General features: G+C 37.8%; 1 protein-coding gene across 1 annotated transcript; it reads left to right on the top strand.

The window, feature by feature from the left end:
- Positions 1-1,135: 1,135 nt before the first annotated feature.
- LOC103141890 (1-phosphatidylinositol 4,5-bisphosphate phosphodiesterase gamma-1-like) lies at positions 1,136-23,908 on the top strand. The gene is made up of 17 exons (XM_007557707.2): positions 1,136-1,459; positions 3,497-3,781; positions 14,889-15,038; positions 15,183-15,276; positions 15,368-15,415; positions 16,925-17,009; positions 17,147-17,230; positions 17,565-17,587; positions 17,675-17,747; positions 17,841-17,942; positions 20,183-20,301; positions 20,808-20,893; positions 21,055-21,175; positions 21,388-21,556; positions 22,042-22,164; positions 22,399-22,500; positions 23,717-23,908. The coding sequence occupies exons 2-17, from the start codon at positions 3,568-3,570 to the stop codon at positions 23,906-23,908; spliced, it is 1,785 nt and encodes a 594-aa protein (XP_007557769.1). The 5' UTR covers positions 1,136-1,459; positions 3,497-3,567.

The raw sequence follows: 23,908 nt of genomic DNA, 5'->3' as shown, positions 1-23,908 counted from the left end.
GTCTTTGTCCACACATGCTTTGCTACAGCACTATTTGATTCAGTTTCAGGATTCGTTCTTTCAGGGTTCACATTGCATTGAATGAAACCAAGAAAAAAACATACTGTCCTAGTTGGATTCATCCATTTGTATTCCTTCAGTTAAAACTACAGCTTGCTGACATATTGTTAAATTAGAGGAATTGTACAAAAAGTTTCACAGGAACCAAGACACAATGTAGAAATTAATAATTTGAGAAAATGTAGAACAGCACTGATATTATGAAAGCTGGCTATTTTACTTAAGTTAGTTAAAAAAAAAAAAAAAGGAATATGAAATCTGGTCAGGCAGGTTGCAAAGATGCTGACACCAAAAGTTTCAAATAATTGTATGACACAAAATCAACACAGCATAATCAAACAAGTATCATGCCCTCAGTGAAATGGAAGGGTGGACGCATCATGGTCTAGGCTTTCTTTTTGAATAACTCCAATGTCTAATTTTTGATCCAAAAAGTAGAGGATGTGAGCTATAAAGCTGAAGATAAAGAGTGACTTAATTTTTTCAGCATCACTGTGAGTCTAACCATACAGCTAAATCTGGGAGGAAATTTAAAGTTTTCTAATGGCCTATCAGCAACTAAAACTGACTAAAAATTTGTTTAAATAACTATGCAATCAGCCATGAGCAAGTACTCTCAGCCCACACTTTAACTGTGCCAAAGTAGATCATTTTAACCATAGACATTGAAAGTGGAATTTAGGGTTTATTCCAAAAAAAACAAAAACAAAAACCAGTGTGATAGTTTTACAGTTTTATTTACCTATTTAAATTGTTCTTGCACAATTAGTTTATTGCTAATATCTGATCAATTTTGCTAATTGCATTCTAGGTGAAACATCAGCTTGTTAAAACAAACGGACATTGTTTATATTTTATTTTGAAAAAATTTAGGGTTTATTAAAAAAAAATTGTGATAGTTTTACAGTTTTATTTACCTGTTTAAATTGTTCTTGCACAATTAGTTTATTGCTAATATCTGATCAATTTTGCTAATTGCATTCTAGGTGAAACATCAGCTTGTTAAAACAAACGGACATGTTTGTATTTTATTTTGAAAATCCGCAGCGGAAGCTTGCTTTTTGACTCTGCTTGGGATGATGCCGCTGCCGGTGGACTGAGAGGGGGGAAGGGCCTCCGCTGGTTGGATCCGAGAACAGACAAACTTACGTAGTCTTGGCTCACCGCTGCCTGCCTCTCTCTATGGACGGCTGGAGGGGAGAGGGGGGAATTGCTGGGATTGTAGCTGTTGTCGTCGGCTTCGTGGTGCCTTCAGAGGGCCTGGTGATGATTTAATTCACGGAAAACCCGGGTCCGCGGAGTGGAAAAGGAGCAGGAGAAAGAAGGACGAGGGGAGTCGGGCTAGAGGAGAAAGGAGGAGCAGCCGTTAGAGATGTGCGGTCGGGCCGAGATTGCTGCGGTAGGTAGTTACGGAGCTCCCCTGCTCCTGCTACGTGTTGTTCCCCCCACCCCCCTCCTTGTTAATTTCTCCCGGGGCGTTAAGAGTAATAAAGAGGGATGAGAAAAAGCCAGGGTAGCTGCTGCTACCTGTTTTTTTCGGAAAAATCCAGCCATATTCTCCTGTCGGCCCAGACAAAATGCTAGCAGCCTCCGGCCCCATTTCCACGCTGGTAAAATAGTGAAAAGCTCCTTGTTAGACCGCTTGTCCCCCTTTGCAGCTTTATCACCGTCGTTTCTTAAAACTTGCTGTATTCAGAGGGGGGCTTTGTTTTCCTGCAGGGCACGGGCCTGTTGTCTTCTTTTACATAATTCTAGATTAAAATAAACCTGACATCCTCCGGATTAAATTGAAGGGGGGGAAAAAATCCTTATTTTAAAGTTATGTAGTGTTATTAATTTAAAACCTCTAATGATAGAAAAACAGTTTTGTGGAGGTAATGAGCTGTCATTTGTCTACTGCTAATGATAATTAAAGAATTCTCCTGTCTGTATGTAAAGTTGTGTAAAAAAGTCAGCAGCATAAATGAAATGACTAAAAATGTATGTTTTTCCTTATGAATCTATATTTTTCTTTTCTAATCTATATTCTAATGTGATACAGATGTATACCCTGCACTTACTTATTGAAGGGATTTGTGCTGAGACATCTGGAAAAAAGGCGCAAGAAGTCAAGAATGTGTAATTCATCAAGATCCAGAAATCCCAATTTTATTCAGTTTTTCTTTTCTTTTCTTTTTTTTAGCCTACTTACTATTTTTAGCAAAATAGTAAGCAGCAATTATGTTTACATTGCATTAATTTACTTTCTGGAAGGATTTTTTTTTAGTGTTTAATATAAATAGAGGTAATAACTTCATCTTAAGATGTCTATTTTTAGACTCTGGGTGCTCAACATTTGAGAGCATTTCTGATTTTAAATAAGTATGTAAAGCATTTCTGCAGGAGTTGCATGCCGAAAAAGATGATTTATTCAATAGGTGTACTAAATGAACATTTAAGTGATCTCAAGATTATGTGTAGGTTTAAAATGGAAGACAATTGAAACTTCATTCATGGGTTATTTGCATTGAAAACTCTTTAGATAATTCAATAAAAGACTCGGCAAAGGGCATTGTACGAATGCACAGATTTTATATAGTAGTTAGAACAAGTATAAGCATGTTACAGTCTTTTTATTCAACCTAAACATCACAGTCATCACTATAGAAAATAACATTTTCACCATTTACAGCAGCAGTGGTTATTGTGACTTGAACAAAAACTGTCAGCTTGTATTTTGTTTCCAATGAAACCCAATACAGTTAAATCCTGAAATTAGATTGTAAGTTATTGGTTTGTTTTTTTCTGCTGGATAAGCCGCTGGGCAAGCTAATCATGTTATATATTTTTAGATGATGCGTATGATTTTCGCCATGCTGAAACGTCAACAATAATAAGTAATGCAATCAGCAAGAATGAATGAATGGGGAGAAAATGGATATATAATAACCTGGGCATGTCTGTTTTACATTATCATTGAAAATTAGCACCTCATCATGCAAACAAAAAGCTTTTTCTTCTTTTTTGTTTTTTTGTTTGTTTTTAGGAGATTGAATCAACCAGTAGCATAAGAGAGTTGAGCACAATCAATAGCCGAAGTTCAACTGATGCATTAAAACAATGCTGCGTAATATTAGAGTAATCTTGCTTTTGCATTTTAGTCTCTAGGATCTAAATCAGATGAAGACATAAGCAGATTAAGTTCCTCCAATGCTTAGCAGCTGAAATATTGTAGCTAATCGAATATTTCACCCAGACAGACGATGACGATGTTGGACAAATTGAAGCTGCATTGCTCATTGGGATCCAGTATATTGTGCAGCTCTGGTTCCAGTATTATTTTTTCCAGGTTTTAACATCCAAGTCTTTGCCCCAGTTTAATGTACATACAGGATTGCAATACTCTGGGGAACTGTTGTTTCATGCTTTCCCCCCTCCCCTCCTCCTTCTCCTGTAGGTAACCCTGTCTAGGCCTGGACCGAGCAGATTGTTCTGAGAGGAAACGGATAACAAACGGGGGAAGTGAACATGGCTGGGACCTCTGGCTTCTTGTCCAACGGACCTGTTCCGTGGATGGACGACACGGAGATGAACAACCTGTACCGAGACCTGGAGCTGGGCACAGTAATGACTCTGTTTTACTCCAAGAAGTCCCAGAGGCCGGAGAGACGGACTTTTCAAGTAAAACTGGAGACGCGGACTATTATCTGGACGCGAAGCACTGACAAAATTGAAGGAGAGAGTGAGTAGCTTGCAGAGACACGCTCACACACTGAAATGTTAGTGATTTTCCTTTTGAACAATGTTAGGATGGAATGCCATTTGTGCCAGAACTGGTTTGTGTGCACGAAAGTAGGCACGGCGGAAAACGAACCGTGTTAATTTGAAGATGCAATAGTGGTTCCCAAAGCCTCCTAATTTGTTTTCTTAATGCTTCAGACTATTTTCTGGGTTGACAGGTCTGACCAGCATATTTTCCGGTTTCTGCGTCCATGCGTCATTGTCGACAAGTTGTTCTTAAGTAGTACGTGCTTGATGAGGTTTGGGATTATCTCAGTGAAATGAGCAGGAGTTTTGTTGAAAAGAGCACGATAAAGTTACTTTTATTTATTTTTCTCCAGCATGTTTTTAAGCAACCGATCGCATCCCCAGAAAACCAAACAAAAACAGTGACACAACGCATGACGTCATTTTCAGGAATTTCTCAGTCATCATGAATATTTTTGAAATCCCTGGAAGTGATTTAATTTTAGAATCGCATCACTGGGTCTGCAGCCAGCAACTTGAGCAGATGGAGCTCAGAATAAGCTCCTTTGCGCACACACATGCACACATGGCGCAAAGGATGTGCGATATGTGCAAACGGCTTCACCATGTTATTTAGGGTGCTGGCTGGTGGTTCAGTGGGTGTGAAACTGCTACATTTTAAGAAAGAGGTGCAAGTGTTTCCAATTTGACCTCATGTAAGCGATGACGGGATTCTTTATGCTTTTGTGCACATTGTTGGGATTTATGGGTATGGCTGTCAGGGATTGCTATCTAGTGGAAGATGGTTCTAACTTTCTTACCACTACATGACCGTCTCGTGTTTTTCACAACTAGAAATATTTCCAAAGAACTGATTCAAATTATTTGGAATCGAATGAATAATTCAAGAGCCTTCTGTTTACGAGCTGCTGGGCAGTGAGCAGCACTGCATTATGCCAAATTAATTTCAGGTCTACTCAACTTTTTGTAGCATTTATATCGAAAATGTAAACTTTTAGATACAATATAAAATATTACAAAGCGGGCTTAATGAGGCAGTGAACATGAGCCTGTTACAGTGGGTCCCAAGTATTTGCGGGTTTCAAGGACTTAAACCAATACTTTAGACCCCCTACTAAAAAGTGCTTGTAACTCCATTTTTAATTGTTAAAACACCAAATATACCTTAATATTAGGGCAATTGATTAAAATACTTAATCATAATTAACTGCACGTTGTCCATTATTAACTCATGACTAATCACAAATTAATCAGGTTTTTATAGATGTTTTTCATATACTTTTAACTTAGTATTTTTATGCTTGTAAAAAAAATATACTTATTTTATGCAAATGTATGTTTTAATTTCATCGATGCCAAACATGACAAAAAATATTAAGAATATTTTGCAAAAAGAAAATCCACAAAGGTAACACATTCTCTTGCCAAAAATGCTCTTATGCATATACTCCCACAGATAAATGCATTTTTCCATCATGTAGGAATATTAACCAAGACAACAGATTTTAAGTGGGATTAAAGCAAGGAAACAAAGAAAGTACAGTGAATGAAATGTGACAGTGGGGAGTGAAATACAGAACTAGGACTCTTTTTATAAAGTGCTAGACTAAGACTGGTTTTTGGGAGGTTTTCACATGTATTTGTTTGAGGTCTGATTTAAAGGAAACTGACTAATATAATCATGACAAATGTTTTCCTGAGAAAGGTTCTTTAGTAGGTGCTTATTAAAAGGGACTTTTAAAAGGGACTTTTAATAATGCTGTTCAAAGCAAGTCATTTTTTAAGCAGGACAGATGTAACATTGGATCCTTTCTCATGTCTGTTGCTTTCGTATTTATCCATTTTTATGTTTTTCATTTGTTTCAAGATATCTAGTGTTGCTTCAGTAATGAATAATGGGATGTAAAATGACGCCTTGCTGCTTTTTTTAATTTTGCCTGCAACAGTAACATAATTCCAGAGGTTTATCCCGTTGCTACTGAGCAGCACTCAGAGCTGTTCTTAGTGTAGCGCACAATTAGCACCGAGTAGGACAGGAGGGTGGGACAGAGAGTGAAAACGACGTTTTAGGAAACAGGGGATTAGCCCCACTGAGAAAGAGCTGAAACAAAGAAGGAAATAACATTTAAAACAGCAGTAGATAATTTTTGTTTAAAAAAAAAAAGTAGGGGTTTTTTACATTTTTGTCTGACTACTAAGGGCGGTTCAATACGAGACAATCTGAAAAAAAAAATCAAGCTCCTTCAAGGTAGAAAGCCTGTCTGTTAATCCTATGTTAAAAAAAAGTATCGACACTAAAAGGAATTTGGGTTATGATGAACAAGTTAACTTTGAAAAGCCTGCTAAATATACCTTAATACCAAGTGGATGCTTCCTTAGCACCACCGCTCCTTTGCAAGTTTCAGTCAATCATGTGCCACATAGCATTGAACTTATGTATTTCAGCATAACACCTGCTTTTTTCTAAGAAGCAGGTGTTAAATTTTTCTGTCAGTGCACAGATTTTTTCCCCCCCCCCCACAGAACTGAGTGTTTTTATGCAACCAAAGTTCTGGAGAGCTGGACTATTTTCTCACTTCGCTTTGCTTATAGTTTTTTTTTGTTTGTTTGTTTGTTTGTTTCTTTCTTAACTCAGATCCCTTGATTTAGAGATTTGTGCTTTTGTTTTTCAAGCAAAAACGTGTTTACAATGAAGACAGTTTTTTATGAAATTAACGACATGAATATGTCTTTTACTGGATCAATACGATTGATCCAGTAAAAGACCTCTCCAGTCCACTCCAACTTTTTTACTCCCCCCCAAGTTTAGACGTGAGTATTTGACGAAATTACATTTATAACGTATACATTACATAAAGATAAATCCTGGGTCATTGACAAGAAGACTTAGTAATTCATTTTCCCTATCTACTCCATTAATAAGAATTTTACAGTAATGGGTGTCGAGCTGAAGACACGCAGGCCTTCGGTGAGTCGTTAAGTCTCCTGTCTGTCGGCTTGAGCACAGCTGTGTTCTGCTCCGGATGCAGCGAGAGAGAGAGCACGCTAAAAAAAAAGAAAAGATGAAGAAATAAAATGAAATGATGGGAAGCTTAGTTGCCTTTTTTAACAGTGAAGGGTTTCATACACCCATGTGCTATGAGCTCATCGATGTTATTCGATACTCATGGAGAGGTGAAATTAGCTTAGGCTGTTCATTAATGTACAGAAATAGAGTCTTTGGGATTTGCTGGAAGTATGTCATCAATCAGGATCAGTCTGGCCTGGAGTATTTACCGCTTATCATATCAGTGGTGTTGAGGAATGATGCACACCTATCGTAGAAGGAAATGGCCATAATAGCTGAAGACTGTTTTTCACGTGAATTTTCTGCGTGAAAGTTGTGTGAATTAGCCTTCATCTGTTTTTTTTTCTTCTTCTAGCATATTTTTCAAACCTAATAACTTGTGGAAACGCATGATATGATGCTGTAAGATTTACCTGTGGCTTGGTAAAGCAGGATGTGGTTATTTACAGAAAATTGGGGGTTGTTAAATATGAACTGAATTTCAAATTAAAAAGTATCGGATCTCAGTCTTTTTAAGAGGTGAGGGTCTCACTTCACTCTGTACTTGTGCATAAAGTCTGAGTCAAAAATAGATTTGTTGCAACATCATGCTCAGCAGATCTACTGTATATCTCACAGATGATCTGTAGACATTCTGGTTGGGCATGGTCCTGATAACAAGTGACATGAGCATGCATCAAAGCCATTTGCCACTTTTAACTTCTGAGATGTAAAGCGAAAGTTGCACTGTCTTTATTTTGAAACCTAAAGGCAACAATTTTGCTCGGTCTTCTATAGTAGACTTTGGTGCGCATACTTAAACATTTCCCTGACTTGTTGCTAACTGTGTAAAATAATATTAAACTTGCATAATTACTTTCATTCATGTTAAGGCATGCAGCTGACTGAGCAGCATCAACAGAAATGTCTTATGTCTACAGGTGGTCAAATATATTTGAACTGAAAACCTTTGCTGTAATGCTTTCGGCTCCCTATTGCCATCAAAAATCTGACCTCCAGTAACCTGAAGGAGCAGCCAACACGCCTTTAAAGAAATGTTTTGCACCTTTCGTAGTTTCCCTAATGTAATTTTTAAGCTCTTCACTGATTCCGAACATGGTTAACGAAGTCCACTTCCCTGGACTAAGGGACTTCCACATAAAAGTTTGTCAGTATGACATGATGGTGCTTAGTATTATGATATGTAAGCCTGTCGCAATAAATCAATTAATTGTATAATAAATTAAAACTGGTAGTTTTGTCTGTTTACCTGTCTGAGCTTAATTATTGATAGTTTTACAGAGACTTTATAATCCATTATGTTTATGGTTTTGGTTGCGTTTTGATTTTATTTCCGTTTTATTTTTTGTTTAGAGTTTTTTGTTTTGGGTATTTAAAATTATTAAATTGTATTTTAATTGTTCTTAGAAATTCAATCTTATCGATGTTTGAGAGACTAATAAATAGTGCAATTCTTGGATTATTATGCCAATATCATATTATTTAAAATTCATCTCAAATCAAAAATATTATTGCTTATCCCAATAATTTCTGGGACAATTTATCATCCAGTAAAATTTTATAATCGTGACAGACTTGATATGTTTGGGAAAAGGATCAACTCTTACTATTAAACCACTGGATCACCTATCAGGGTGACTTTTACTAGTAACAGCTGCACTTTTCTTGAATTTCTGTACATTTTTACCACTGGGACAGACACCTCTTGAGATTAATTTGTCTTTGCTGTGTCAGCCGGGGTCTTTATCTCTGGATGTAGAAGGTCAGTGGGGTCAGAGCTGCATGACAAGGTTCAAAAGAGTCTCATAGTAGTCCCAAATATTCGCAGTGTGATTACAAAGTGCTCCAAAATACAAGTGCTGATTGGATTCTTAAAGCACAAACGATCACAAAAGCAGGTGGTGATATGTTTTATGTACACATTTACCCAAATAATGAGGTTACAAAAGTCTGTCAACTGCAGAAAAGTGACAGCCATATATTGTGACACTTAAGTTTAAAATGAAACCTAATGATTAAAGATTGTTTCTATGTAAGTTACAGAATGTGATGAAAGAAACGATTGTAGAAAGGTTTCGCTTTATTGGGCTTGACTAACAAAGTCAAGTTTCTATGACTCGCATGTGAGCAATAGAAACTAATCATTTGTTAAATTATTCTGTGGATTCATTTTTCAGTCACAGCCTTTTCACTGTTTCATATATATTTTTTTGCAATTGACATTCTTTCAAAAAATAGCTATATTGTGGACCTTTTTGAAATTGTGATGTGAAGCTTATCATAACCTATTCTGACTGGGTTCTATAAACTTTGTGTTGCTCTCTCTCACTGTCTCACAGCCTGAATAATCCTCTGACATGTCTTAGCATGTTGCAGCAAGTAGAGTTTCATTTTAAATAACTTCAGGTTCTGGCCTTCCAGAATGGTAGTTCATTATTTAAATAAGGAGCAGAAGCAACATCAGTATCTAAGAGAGCAGAATGCTAAGCACTGTTTTTCATTTTAAAATTGTAGCATCTTTGAAATTAGCACAGTTAGCAGTGTGTGCATTACTAAAGCGGCTTTCTCCAAAAGTATTCTGTGAGACTTCTATAAATGCTCTCTTCATTAGCAACAACAATTTTGTGCAAGTGTTGCCCTCTCTCACTGTCTCACAGCCTGAATAATCCTCTGACATGTCTTAGCATGTTGCAGCAAGTAGAGTTTCATTTTAAATAACTTCAGGTTCTATAAATGGTTTCTATTTCTTGGAGAAATAGAAACTATAATCAAAGTTTTTCTGGCCTTCCGGAATGGTAGTTGATTATTTAAATAAGGAGCAGAAGCAACATCAGTATCTAAGAGAGCAGAATGCTAAGCACCGTTTTGCTGTAAAGGTGAAATAATTACAGTTTAATTTTAAAATTGTAGCATCTCTGAAATTAGCACAGTTAGCAGTGTGTGCATTACTAAAGCGGCTTTCTCCAAAAGTATTCTGTGAGACTTCTATAAAGGCTGTCTTCATTAGCAACAACAATTTTGTGCAAGTGTTGCCCTCTCTCACTGTCTCACAGCCCGAATAACCCACTGACATGACTTGGCATGCTGCAGCAAGTAGAGTTTCATTTTAAATAACTTCTTGCGTCTGTTCGTGTTTTTTTGACTTTATTTTCATTATGAAACTAAAAATGGCTAACGTCAAGTTTTCTCTTAACATTGTCCGCAGCAATAGGTCTTGTGTATTGTGCATTCACCAATTGGAAAAATAAACATTTGAGTTTATTATTGTTAAGCTATTACTAATCAAGGCTGATTAGGCTGAAAATTGTGCTTTTTCTGTCAACAGCTCAATTTTAGGTGCATCTCTATTGAGCGCAAACATGAGCTCACCAGCTGTTACTTATTTTATCTGTTGTTTGCAAAGGGCTTAAAAGAGTAGATTTCTTCCTAGATGTCACTTCTAAAGTGAATGATTTTAAAAGTAACAGTTGTTACTGCTAGCGTTTTATTATTATACTCTTGATATTGCAAAAAAAAAAAAAAAAAAAAAAACTATTTGGAATGCAATAGCCACTGGCTAACAATGCCAATGGATACATATTTTGCATTGCAGTAGGATATTCAATCTGCTGGATGGACTCTAATCTGCACTTCAGAGATTATTGTCCAAGGTCCTGATTGTTACACAGTGCGCTGAGAGGACTCGAGTTAAGCAAAAAATTTACATTTATCACAGTATTTGCCCGCAATGTTGCCATTGCATGGATTTCTATTTAGGACTTCTACCAACAGTTATTTTAGTAATAGATTATTCTGTCAAGTATTCTGACAATCAGATTTTAGAAATACAATATTAGACATGCATGAATGTAAAAAAAATAATTCATTCCCATAAACATGTTATTGCCAGAAATGTGGCATTCCTTTAGTAAAAAAAGTAAAAAAAAAAAATTAAAAAAAAAGAAAAAAAACTTCTTACATCAACATGTGAAAAGCTCGGCCCTTTCTCCATGACTTATCATGAATAGTGTGGAGATAATATCTTGATGCTTTTTTGGATTAACCGAGTGGCACTTAATATGAAATTATTTTTTTACAGTATTTGAACCAGTTTAAACTGAAACTTTAAACGCCACTTGAGGAAATCTGAGTTGAACACATTTACAGACGAACAGTTTTTGTGTCTTTAATGCAAAATGTGTAGATTTTTCTTTTTCTGACAGTTTTGGCATAATTTCTGCGCTGGCCTTTTTTTTGAGTCTGTGTGCTCTACTTAACAATTAATCAGTTAAAACAATTAGTTGGCAATTATTTCAATAATTAGTTAATCATGATTAATTAATCATTCCAGCGTTATTTCTCATATCATGCAGCGATCTGTGCAACAGCATACGGAGTGATGACGTACCGTGTGGGAGTGGGTTCAGAGTACTTTTGCACTTTATTCTAACAGGAATATGTGATGAATCTGTGTGTCGTGTCCTATTGCACCATTACGATCTGCTCAGAGACCAGAAAGTGGTTTCAGTGAAGCCAGGTGAATGTGTAGTGTTGTTTCACTTGCAGCTGTTTACTCTCACATCTTATTTGTGTGTTTTCTCACAACGATCATATTTTCTGTAATCTGACAGTCTGACCCCATAGCAACAGCTGTTTACCGTTTACCCTAAAGTTTATTTATCAGGATTTTCGGCTGCATTTAGCTCAAATTTGCCTTTTAAAAAAACGTTTTACTTTGCTGAGAATAGAACAGAGCTAAAGCGCTATTTTGTCACAAGTTTCTGCCTCTTGTTATTCCCTTAACTACTTCAAGACCTTAAACACGGAAATGAACGTAAGAGCAATCAGTTAAAAAAAAAAAAATCAGAAAATATGTCCTATTTTCTTTTTAAGTAGCAAGTCATTCATTAGGGTCTGTGTAGCTGATTTGTAGAAATGCAGAGTGAATTACCTGCGTTCATGTGTGGAAAGTTTTTTGTCGCTGTGACCTGCTTTTTCCAGCCCTCCTGCAAAAGAAGGGCACATGCACTCAGCTCAGACCTCTCGTCTCTTTTCTAGGTGACGCACTTTTTTTTTTTGGGTTTTTTTACAGTCTTGACACTCATTTCAGTGTTTTTTATGAGATCTGTATCAACAAATTAGTGGGACACAAGCACGCAAGCAGAAACGTGCTTCTGAATGAGCTCCAATAAAAATGTTGCCAATTTCGTCTTTTATTTTCTTCCCCCATTGGAAAACGAGCTCAGCTCTGGAGCAGAATCGATCCAGTTTAAGTGTTCTGGAGAAGGTTGAGTTATGTTGTTGTGGGCAGCTGTTTGAGAAAAGAGGAGTCTCCAGTTTAACTTAAGCCAATAAACTTACTAATGGGGATTGTGTAGTGTCAGATTGTGAGCTATAGTGTTTCTTGAAGGATCCACTTAAACAAATGATACGGCAGTAGTCCTAAATATTTAAATAAAAACCTGAAGCCATATTAGTTGCTCGTTCATGAGCATTTTTAGTTAAAAGAAACAAATATGAGGACATTGTTGTGGAACTGGGGTTTGCCCGATATGGGAGGAGGACCTGAAGAGGGTGTGTTGCAGGAATACCTTCTGTCAACTCCCCGGGTTAGGTCACACCTCTGGCTATCTCCTTTACTTCCTGACACAAGCCTCCAAATATTTTTGACTCAAAACGACTAACAGTAACTCCAGCTCCTCTGCAGTCAACGGATGTCTGCTGGCTGTGCAGTGGGTGAAGTAAACTGAGACGTGAGGTATGACTGGCAAGCTACGAGAAGACCTAGTTTTAAACTACACAACAAAAGAGCATGCACACTGTCACCTATGCACAAGCACAGATGTGGTGTGTAGGCGACAAAAGCACAGGATGTGTGGTACGGGGGCAGGAAGAGGAGCAGGAGCTGAAAGAAATGTGTGTTTTTAGCAGGAGAGTTTTGGGTTTTCAAAAGTTACTAAAGTAGTGCCGACAGGGACCCAACGAGTTTCTTCAAGCCTTTTACTCTTGGAAAGTTCCAGACTACTTGATAATCACACACCAAGACACACCTTGGAGACGACAGAATCTATTTGCTGTGTCTCTTTGTGCCATAGTTGGCTCAGTTTCCTGTTAGAATACGGATTCTATGTAGAAGTGTCTATGATGCAATTTGAAGTGAATTTATTGGTGGCAAGCTTCATATTTGTCTCATTCGTGTTGATCGTTATCTTTGTACTGTATGGCACGTAAAGTGATCATTTGTGGTTTGGCTTGTGCTCTCAGCCTGTGCTTCATGTCATTAGAGGGCGTATAAAACGTGTTACTCTGTTAGCTCAATTGTTATTTTTAACATTTCTATATATAAGATTTAAATGAAAAGAAGAAACAACATTTCTTAGGAAGCTTGAAGCTATTTCAGTAGGTATATAACATTAACACAGAATTATGTCTTAGAAAATGTCATTTACAGGCCCAGAATGGAAAAGGTTGTTTCTTATTATTGTCTTATTTTTCTTTGTCCCTGTTGGGCAAATGTTGGTATGAGTTTCTGACTATAATAACCTGGAGTAAAAAATTGTGTTTTCACATCACAAGATTTATATCCAGTCAAAATAATCCAAATTATTTTATTTAAAATAAAAACTACCAATAATTCTTGCTTGCAATAACATCTATTCCTAAAATAATTTAACGATGGTTGTATTGTTATGATGCTCTTCTTAACTATAAAATGTTTTTTTTTTTTTTTTTTTTTACTGTAATGTAGAACGATGAGATAAATATGATGCAGAGTTGCTAATATTAGTAGTAGTTTTCAGCTGCTTATTGCACAAAATATGAGAAGTTTTTGATGGGGATGCAAAAAAAAATATCAACATTAACATGATGTTAGTCTTTTTTTTTTTTGTTCTGTTTTGTTTTTTCATATCTATGTTGGTCCCATAACTAAAACCGTGCTGAAATCAATATCCAGTGTTTATTTCCAACTTGTTACCGTTTCTGTTTCGGGAGGGAGAAGGAAGCGAGGTCACTATGTGGTATTTGTTTGCTCATTATGACAGTGATGCAGTGCAGGATTGTGGGATTTTTGTAACTGCAGCAGAGAAGCAATGGCAGCGGTGTGGTCGTCTTTTGACTCTTACGAAATCTAGATGTAATATAAAAAACATTGTTAAATATTGGCCATGACAGCAATATTGATACTGGATATTGATATAGGCAAAAAAAAAAAATTATATTGGTGGATCTCTTAGTTGTTGACATTTTGCTAGTCGGTCTGTCTGCTCCAGCAACTAGCCTGTGGTCGGCTGCTAAACACTAGTGGATAGGACTCACCCTTTTACTTTCCACACCCTTGAATGACTGTGTTTTTCCTATTTTTGAAATATCCCCAAACACTGAATATAGTTTTTCTTAAGAAGGTCAAAGGGTAATGATGCTCCTACAGGCAGTTGTCTGGCAGTACGTTACATCAGATTAGCAGAGGCGACAACGCATTATTCCCTGAAAGGATGTCAAGGGGTGGAAAATTCCCAGAAACCTTTCGTGGGAATTTTGGTTGGGAATTTGTGGAAATATTACAAATTGTAAACTTTCCATGAGAAAATAAATAGAATGTTTTTTTTTTTTAAATTCATATGCTTTCATGCAATATTCTCAAACAATACCATATATAAAATATATTTACCCTATCATGTCATCAAAACTGACTTCATGAAGTTCACAGACTCATCTGCGCGTACCTTAGTCTTGTGTTCTGGGCTTCAAAGTGCAGGTTCAGTGGCAGAAACCTTGCGGGCTTGTGATGAAGGAATGCACAGTGCATGCAGGGGATGTTTACTTAATAGCCCAGCAGTGAGTAGAGTACTAAGTGCATGTAATTAAGGAAATGGAATGGCAAAAAGTGTTTTTATCAGTTTTTAAAAGCTTGGGTGTATCTGGATTCCAGTGAATGGCCCCGTGCCTAGTTTCCCTTCGTCTTTGGAAACGGTCTTGAAAAGAAATGGCGGCTGTTTTGTTTTGCTCACTGTTTTCCGTGTGTCTGCTCCTACAGTTGACATTCGAGAGATCAAAGAGATCCGTCCTGGTCAGAAGTCCCGGGACTTTGAGCGCTATGTCGAGGACTCAGCAGTACGGCTTGACAACTTCTGCTTCGTTATTCTCTATGGCACGGAGTTTCGCCTTAAATCCCTCAGCTTGGCAGGTATGCGCACAAACATTCTTCATCTGTCATTGTAGCAAACCTCGGTCAGTGGAAAAAGGGACATTTTGTTTAAACTATGACTGTTTTTTATATGTAATGCCTTCATATTTGTGACTCTTGTTTCTTACTAACTACTTTCCTCAGCAACGTCTGATGAGGAGATGTCCATGTGGGTGAAGGGGTTAAAGTGGCTCAGGGACGATACATTGAAATCACCAACACCATTACAAATAGAAAGGTACCCTAAAGCAAACACGTCATTATCATCCAAATTTGTTTTTGTTTTTTTTTTATTAAAAATGTTAAGTCCATTCATTCTCATCTTCCAGGTGGTTACGCAAGCAGTTCTATGCTGCTGATCGCAACAGAGAGGACAGGTGAGTTCTAGACAGCACAACTAAATATTTGTCATTTATACTGAGCATATAATCCATTTATGCTCTCTATGCACAAAAAGTGGAATATTTCAAGCCTGTGTTTCTTGTAATTTTGATGATTATGGCTCACAGATCACAAAGTCTGTGTCATGGAAGCGGTAGATCTGGTGTCCCTTATCTTCCTCTTGACAACAGCACCTAGATTCTCTGTGGCACAGGCTCATTCCAAAATTGCTCTCAAATACTTTGTCTAAAAATGATATAGAATCAATTGTTTTCAAATAAAGATATAATAATAAATGCAGGTTTTAGCAGTTTTTCTTTTTTTTTTTTATGGAATTATTGCTTCGGAGTTCCACAACAGAATTACACTAAGAGTACAAATTATATTTGTTTAGATCTCTTTTTGTTGCCATTAAATTGAATACTAGATGCTTTTTTTAATGTTTTCACAAATCCCATCAAAGAAAATGTAACTATCTTCTTTTTGCAAAGGTTTTAACCTTGTATGTCAACACATTATTACCTGCTGTAGGTATTTCTCAAGAATTGTCAGTTGCACTTTTTTCAAAAGGACTCTAGTGTTGATTTAAAAACAAAAAGCTTACTTTCCTTTGAAATGAGGACTTTTGGCCACTTAGCAACAGTCCAGTAATTTTTTCTGTCCAGTCAGCAGTTTTCGCCCCCCCATTACCGTGTCCTACTGACCCAGACTGAGACAGGCTCAGAAAACCTTTGCAGGTGTTTGTGGTTGATTAACTGATTAGTCACTCAATGGGCAACTTTTACACAATGTTCTAAATTTCTATAATCCATCTACAAGCCACAATTATTGAAATTATGAGAAATAAAGCCTTAAAGTGTTTATCTCTGTATAGGGAATTTGTATGATGTTATATGAACTTCACTTTTTGAATTTAAGTTTTTAAAATTGGTTTCATTCATTCAACAGGTTCATTGTTATTATTTTTAAATCACTTGGCACTTTTAACTTTATGGTTTTGGCAAAAAAAAAACAAACAAAAAAAAACCAGTTTGGTCGCCACTGCAACAGAGAACAAGATATTTTCTTTTAGTTAGCTTTGTGAAATGCCTTTTTTTAGATCAGCAGCAAGTAACTTTCCTTTTTCAAGTGGTTGTTTAATAATCAAGAGTAAAGTGAACTGGTTCTATCTGGATGCTGGGTGTTTTTGTCAGCGCTCAGTTGAGGTGTAGTGAAGGAACTGACCTAAGAGCCAAACACTAGCCCCTCTTCCTGCAGCAGGAAACAGACCGCAGAGCACGAAGGAGATGTGCAGAGATGTTTGTCTGTAACATCCCTGTCTTTGTTATTTTTTAAGGCTATTCTCATCGCCTGCCAACGATTCCAGGCTCTGTAGTAAAAGCGAAGCAGTAGAAAAATAAATCTGATCCGACGGCGTCCAGGCTTGGGCGGATTTTACGTGCTCATGCATTTTAGTGTTTAATCATTTTTGTTTTCACAAAACGTGCCTGTGTGTGTGTGCGTAGGATATCCTATAAGGATCTGAAGAACATGCTGAGCCAGGTCAACTACAAGGTGCCAAACATGAGGTTCATTAAAGACAAACTTCCGGTAACCTCTCTCCGTCTTATCACAGACCACCTTTCCATTCTCTCTCCCTGCCCACTTCCTGCTCCACCATAAGATTTATGATTTTTATCGTGACGGTTCTTCCTTACACACTCATCCTTCTCGTCTTGCTTTGTAAGGACTCTGAAACCAGGAATGGAGACGTGACCTTCAGCCAGTTCGCCCAGCTTTATCGTAACCTCATGTTCGATGCGCAGAAAAACGTAAGTGCAGATATTTTATGTGCTCCCATCGCTCTTCCCCTCCTGCGATCCCCTGCTGAGGCCCACTTCATCCCCCATCTGTGTGTTCTCAAATGGCTGCAAGATCAATATGCACCGGCTGAAACCCACCAAACCCCTCTAGTGGAGGCCATTAGGACACACACATGAGCAAGCAGACAGACTGGTCACATTAAATGGATGACCCCAGTGGCCTCACCCAACCTGCTGGAAGTCTGTGTCTGTCTACATAAGCTGAACTGCACACAGAATTAGTACAGTACTGTGATGGAAATTAACTAAAATATTCTGTTTTTTTTTTTTAACCTCTTTTCAGGTGGAGATCCCTTTTATGCAAAGGTAGGTCCTAAAAACGAGACTCTGATGTGAACAGTGAATCTTTTTCTTGAATGTCAGTTGTTAATTTCCTGCTTCCTTCTCAAACAGGTTCATGGGTAACATAGTTGATGAAAGGATCACCCTGGAGGATTTCCAGAGCTTCCTCGTAGAATGCCAGAAGGTAATCCCTCAGCTATTTAACATGTCACTGAATTTGTTTTGGTTCGTGCTCTAATCTGACTGTATTTTTTTATTTATCGTTTGGGCATTTAAGGAACTGTGGGCCTCGGACAACAACAAGGTTCAAGAGTTTATGTTCAGCTACCTGAAAGACCCCCTAAGGGAAGTGGAGGATCCATATTTCCATCCAGAGGAGGTAAATAAATTACCCTCTTCTGTTCTAAGGGTTTCACCTGTTAATGGAAACATTTCAGATGTTTTCAGAAGTAAAGTTTTCCAATGCCCCTCATTGTGCTACAGCTGTGGGTGGGAGTTTATTCAGACACTGATATGGATACCGGTGATCTCGGCCTAAAATACCATCTCCTACGCATTCAGAAAAGGTTATTTACCAAACTGGTGCATGACAGTTCTGCAGAATGCGAAGGATGCTTTTGTGGTCACCAATAATGTAATGACTTAAGAGGAAAGGAAGCTGGTGAGAACCAGTCTGCTGGAGACGCTGGCAGAAGTTAGACAATGCCTTCGTCTAACAAGCAGGAATGCAGTCTTCAGCTGGACCAGAAACTCACTTCAGTTCATTAAAGTCATTTTGGTTTGTTAGCAGTTTGCAAAGTTTGCAAGATGCTGCATTATATCTCACGTGTCACCACTGACTTGTAATGAAAGTCAGGGTAAATCATCTAAAAACCACTGCAGAAACAAAGTAGCACCGAAACCGTACATTCCACACAGAAAGGCCTCAACTTGGGTTTGACTCAAGAAACTTCTTCCTGTGCAGAAACAGTTGAACCTGCACTACTGCCTGAATATTTTTTTAAAGCATTTGCAGCACTCTGTAGAATAATTGATTCCAGGATTGACTTTGTCCAGTACTGCAGTTTCAACCAGGACCTCATCTGAAATGGCACCAGTGCTAAATTAGTTTTTTTCTGTTTCTGTTTTAAAAATATATTTAGTGTGTCCTGTCGAACAATGTGGTTTTAAGGATAGTTGTCAGTGGAGCGTTGTCGCTTTCAGTCAAATTCTACATTTGATTTTTATAAAACACTTCAAATGTAGTAGACAGAGACTGTAAATAAAGGAAAAAAGGGAGAGAGGTGAGATAAAAAGTTTAAGAGGAAATGAGACAATACTAGAGAAACAGAAGGATAAAGAGAAAATACCCTAGAAGTCTGCTACTACACCTTCAGAAAGAGAGAGAGAGAAATAAAAACTGAACTGAGAAACCACAGTGACAAACATCCACCTGGGACAGCGTTGTCACTGATAGATGATTGGAGCCACAGACATTCAAAGATCTTAAACCAACCCGCTGACGCAGGAGGCGATCCTGTTCATTCCAGGGTGGACCACCCAAAGGTTTTTAGATTTTAAGCCAGAGATTATCAGGGGATACGTATAACGGTGAAACGGGCCTGAACTATCTTTCCTTTAGGCCAAAAACAACATCCAACAACTTCTTGTTGCGTTTTCATATACTGACTAAAAGTTGAAAAAGCGTTGCCGTAGTTACATTTCAAACAATCTGTAATTATTCTAAAAGCACCCTGGACGTAATGAATAAGATGAACTTTAGTGTTGGTAGCATTTTTTTTTTTGTTTGTTTGTTCATTTTAAGTAATTGCAAAACATTCTCGTCTACCCCTCTGTTTCTGATTGTTTTATTTATGTGTTTTAGTGCTGAATGCAAGCTTAGTATTAGGAAGTTGGGCAGATGGAAATAAATGTGGTGGAAAATGTGTCAAAGCAGAAGGAATAACTGCATCCTGGAGACTACTGAAGGAAAAGCTTTTAAAAAGGGAGTGGACTGCAGCTTACAGTCTGGTTCATGAAGTCTGTTTACACACATCATCTGTTGATGTTGCTCCACTGTATTTTATGAAGTATGGTGTTGGTGCCATCTGTCAGAACATTTTAGACCACTTTATGTCTCTCCTGACGAGCTTTATGGAGATGCTGGTTTAAATTTTCCATCTGCACTTGATACCTTCTCATACTGCCAAAGGTTCCAATACCTGGTTTAATCACCATGCAGTTCAGACAGGAAAAACCTGTCTGATCTTCAGGTCATCTATTGTCCGACGTTCTTGTCAAAATGAAAAGGAGAGACATCACACCCAACAATGGAATGGCTAATGGTGGCTATTTAAGCATCCTGAGCTTTTTAATGCAGTAATTTATGCAAAATCAGGCCTGACCCAAGCATTACATACATGCTCTTCAGTGACCTGACATTTAAGAATTAAATATAATGTGTTATTGCAGTGTAATTTTGAGTTTTCATCTGCAAGCCGTAACCAGTTTAAGATATATCTGCCGTGTTCAATGCACGCAGATATTCACTTTTTGAACTGGGCTAACTGTGGATAAACCAAGCCAGGATTTCTGAAATGGTTTCATTCACAAACTTTTGCTCTTTTCTCCTCTCCGCAGTTCCTCACGTACCTCTTCTCCAAAGAGAACACCATCTGGGATTCCTCCCTGGACATGGTGTGTGCCGAAAACATGAACAACCCCTTGTCCCACTACTGGATCTCCTCTTCGCACAACACGTAAGAAAAGCTGCCCCCATGAAGAACGTTTTCTTCTGTCAATTGTAGTCGGGTCCTGGGAATGCTGAAGCCTGGCATCCTCTTCCCCAAACAAGCCTTTTACACTGACTTCTTGTATCAGATAAAAGCGTATTATTTCCTCATTATGTCCCAGAATAATATTCATGCTGGTATTCAGTAAGAAGAAGAAGTATTTTTCCAGGCATTGAAAAGTGTGAGAAAGGCACTTCTGATGATAACCTTTTGTCCTGGAAGTGAAACAATACTTTCTGAGGGGGTGAAGTGAAAATTTCCCATGTTCCTTTGAGTCTGTTTGAATGGATATGAAACAAGAACTTCTGTTGACAGAAGAGAAACAGGACTTGTAATTTTGCTACAAGTCCTGTTTTTTTTTGTTGTTTGCTTAATACATAAACAAAGACACTGTGTGTCTGTTCTTTCTGGTTGACTGTTAATGTATGAACTTGCTTTGTGTGCATAAGTTATAACTGCGTGGTTATTTTTAGCTACCTGACGGGAGACCAGTTTGCCAGCGAGTCGTCGTTGGAGGCGTACGCCCGCTGTTTGAGAATGGGATGTCGCTGCATTGAATGTACGTAAGCACACATGACCTGCTCTGTCATCATAACTGTCAGATTACTTTTCAGCCTTCTAGCTGAACCGTGACGGTGACGGTTTCTTGGGTGTATGCACATAACGTCATGTTTTCCTCGCTGCGCGTTACTAAGAATAAAGCCCTGTGTTTGCTTTCAGTGGATTGCTGGGACGGTCCCGACTCGATGCCGGTTATTTATCACGGACACACCCTCACGACGAAAATCAAGTTCAACGATGTTCTGAACACCATCAAAGACCACGCTTTTGTCACATCCGAGTGAGTCTTCCTGTCTTCGCCAGCTTGTGTTTCTCCTTTTTGATTTTTATTCTCGATAAGATAACGGAAGACTAAGAAAAGACTGAGATCAGAAGATTACACAGAGGAAAGAATCTAGATGCGTCATCCTTTATCAATATTGTCTGTCTGCAGTAGCAGATATTTTAGGAAATGTTCAACCTATCTCGGTTTAATCTGTACATCTCCGTCAGGTATCCCATCATCCTGTCCATCGAGGATCACTGTAGCATTGTTCAGCAGAGGAATATGGCCACCCAGTTCAAGAAAGTGTTTGGAGACATGCTGCTGACCAAAGCAGTAGATATGGCTGCAGACGGCCTGCCTTCACCCAACCAGCTCAAAAAGAAGATTCTCATTAAGGTCAGGCCTTAAGAAAGCAATAAAGGGCTTTTAATATTATTATTTTTTATATCTTTTTGCAAGAATTCTGGATCTTAGCTTCGTCCTCCCTCAGGTTGGGTGGGTGGGAAGAGAATCTTTTTTAGCAAACATGCTCATTCCATCCAAATAAATCTAACAATTAAAAGAAAATAAGTTATTTTTTTAATCAAGAAAATAATCCTGATCCTATTTGTAATCATGGCTTATCAGACAGGGTGGATCCAGGTGTTGCACTAATACCCATATGATATGGTTCTCACTTCCTGGTTCTTTGAGTGCTGTGGCTCTAGTTTGTCAGTTACTTATCTGACCATTTATTTATGTTAAATCTTTTTTATATTTAGATATTGTGTTGCTCTAACATATATTTGTCCTTTAACACTCTTAGTCTTTTAGGAATAAGATTTCTACGCAGGTTAAAATGTTGCTGCTCCTGACTGTCCTTCTCTTTCTTTGTGCCTCAGCATAAGAAGCTGGCAGAGGGCAGCGCCTACGAGGAGGTGCCGACAGCCACACCTTATTCTGAGAATGATATCAGCAACTCCATCAAAAACGGCATCCTTTACCTGGAAGATCCCATTAACCATGTAAGCATTGTTACTGCCTGGAAACTGCAGAGCTGCCGCCACATGAAAGGCCGTTCAGAGACAGATGGGTGGCTGGAAAGTTGGAGCTCATATCCCCAAGTCTTCCAGTCGTTTTAAATGTTGTAGATGTAATGAAGACACAAAGTGCTGCAGTTTTTCTTATCCGTTTGTTTTGAAAGTTTTATACACTTTTTTTTTTATTTTATTACATCTTTTATCTCCTTATTTTTACAGGAGTGGTACCCTCATTTCTTTGTCCTGACTCACAATAAGATCTACTATTCAGAGGAGACCACCAATAACCTGGGTAATGATGAGGATGAGGAGCTCAAAGAGGTTAGTACATTCTGTTCAAAGTGGGGCCCAGGAACTATTTGTGGCCCTGAATTGATTTTATGTGTGTCCTCCCTCCCCGTACCACAATTCAAATCAAGAATAAATTAAATAAATTAGGACAAAACTACAACTTTTACTTTAAAATCTACTTACAAAAATATTAGATGCAACTCAAAGTGTGTATCTTTGTCCAGCTTTCTGATTTCTTACTATTTCCTTGGCAAGTAAGTCCACATCTACTCATTGACTTATACAATAAAGTACAGCTTGGTGCCCTCAAATCTGATTTTAGTTTCTGTATTAAAACAACTAAACACAGAAATGTTCTCAAGTAAAGACTGGCCTAGATCCTGTTTTTGTTGCTGAGAAGAGATTATATTTTTTCAGTTTTCTTGAGCCCAAAATAATAAGCAAGCTAGTTCCTTTTCATTAAACAAGGAAAATGTGAAAAAAAAATATATATATACTTTTTTGGATCTATGATCCCGTTCCTAGAAACAAAAATTACATTACTGTATTTGTTTAATTAAAATAGCTCATGCTTAGTTTATTGTTGCGTTGGTGATATAAAAAAAAAATCACAATATTTTTGGTCATTTTATTTTTAAAAATGATTTTTTTTTTGTTTGCCCTGCATGTACTTTTGAGCTGACCAGTTCTATGGAGGTTATTTTAATGCTGAATGCAGGGTTTCTGCTGGGTGCTAAAATGTCTTAAATTTAATCATTTCAATGCTAGACGTTCAAAAGTTGGGCCCAAATTTTCCATATTAGTTACATTTAGATGCGTTTAAACTTTCTTTGTTTATCCGTTCTCTGCTCTTCGTTAACTTTTTCCGTGTTCAAATCCATCATTACATGTGAGTTTTGTAATTCTGGCTGATACAAAACTAGAAGATTTGAAAGCAAACGGCACATTAGGAAGGGCTTAATTGCAAAATGTTTGAGCTATTTTTAATGTTTTTATGCAAATTTAAGCAGACTACTAATTAGGCGTACAACTTACTTACATATTTCTAAGTGTATGTTTGGTCTTAAATTGAAATAATGATGGTCTTAAAAAGCATTTAATTGAAGTTAGTGAAACTTGCACAACCACACCTGCTACTCCAGGAGATAAAGGTGGCCAATGAGGAAACGGTATTAAAGCTGATGTTTTCTGCAGAGTATGGAAACACGGTAGCTGCAGTTTGACTGATGTCTTTGTTTCTGTTAAGGTGCTCAATACTATGGACCAGCATGTGACGGAGAAATGGTTTCACGGAAAGCTTGGCGCTGGGCGGGACGGTCGGCAGATCGCCGAGAGGCTCCTGTCGGATTACTGCCAAGAGACCGGAGCTCCTGACGGCTCCTTCCTGGTCCGGGAGAGCGAAACCTTTGTAGGAGACTACACACTGTCGTTCTGGTAA

The sequence above is a fragment of the Poecilia formosa genome, unplaced genomic scaffold (genome assembly GCF_000485575.1).
Source record: "Poecilia formosa unplaced genomic scaffold, Poecilia_formosa-5.1.2 Scaffold90, whole genome shotgun sequence".
NCBI classification, from domain to species: Eukaryota; Metazoa; Chordata; class Actinopteri; order Cyprinodontiformes; family Poeciliidae; genus Poecilia; species Poecilia formosa.
This window is presented reverse-complemented; position numbering and strand designations above follow the sequence as displayed.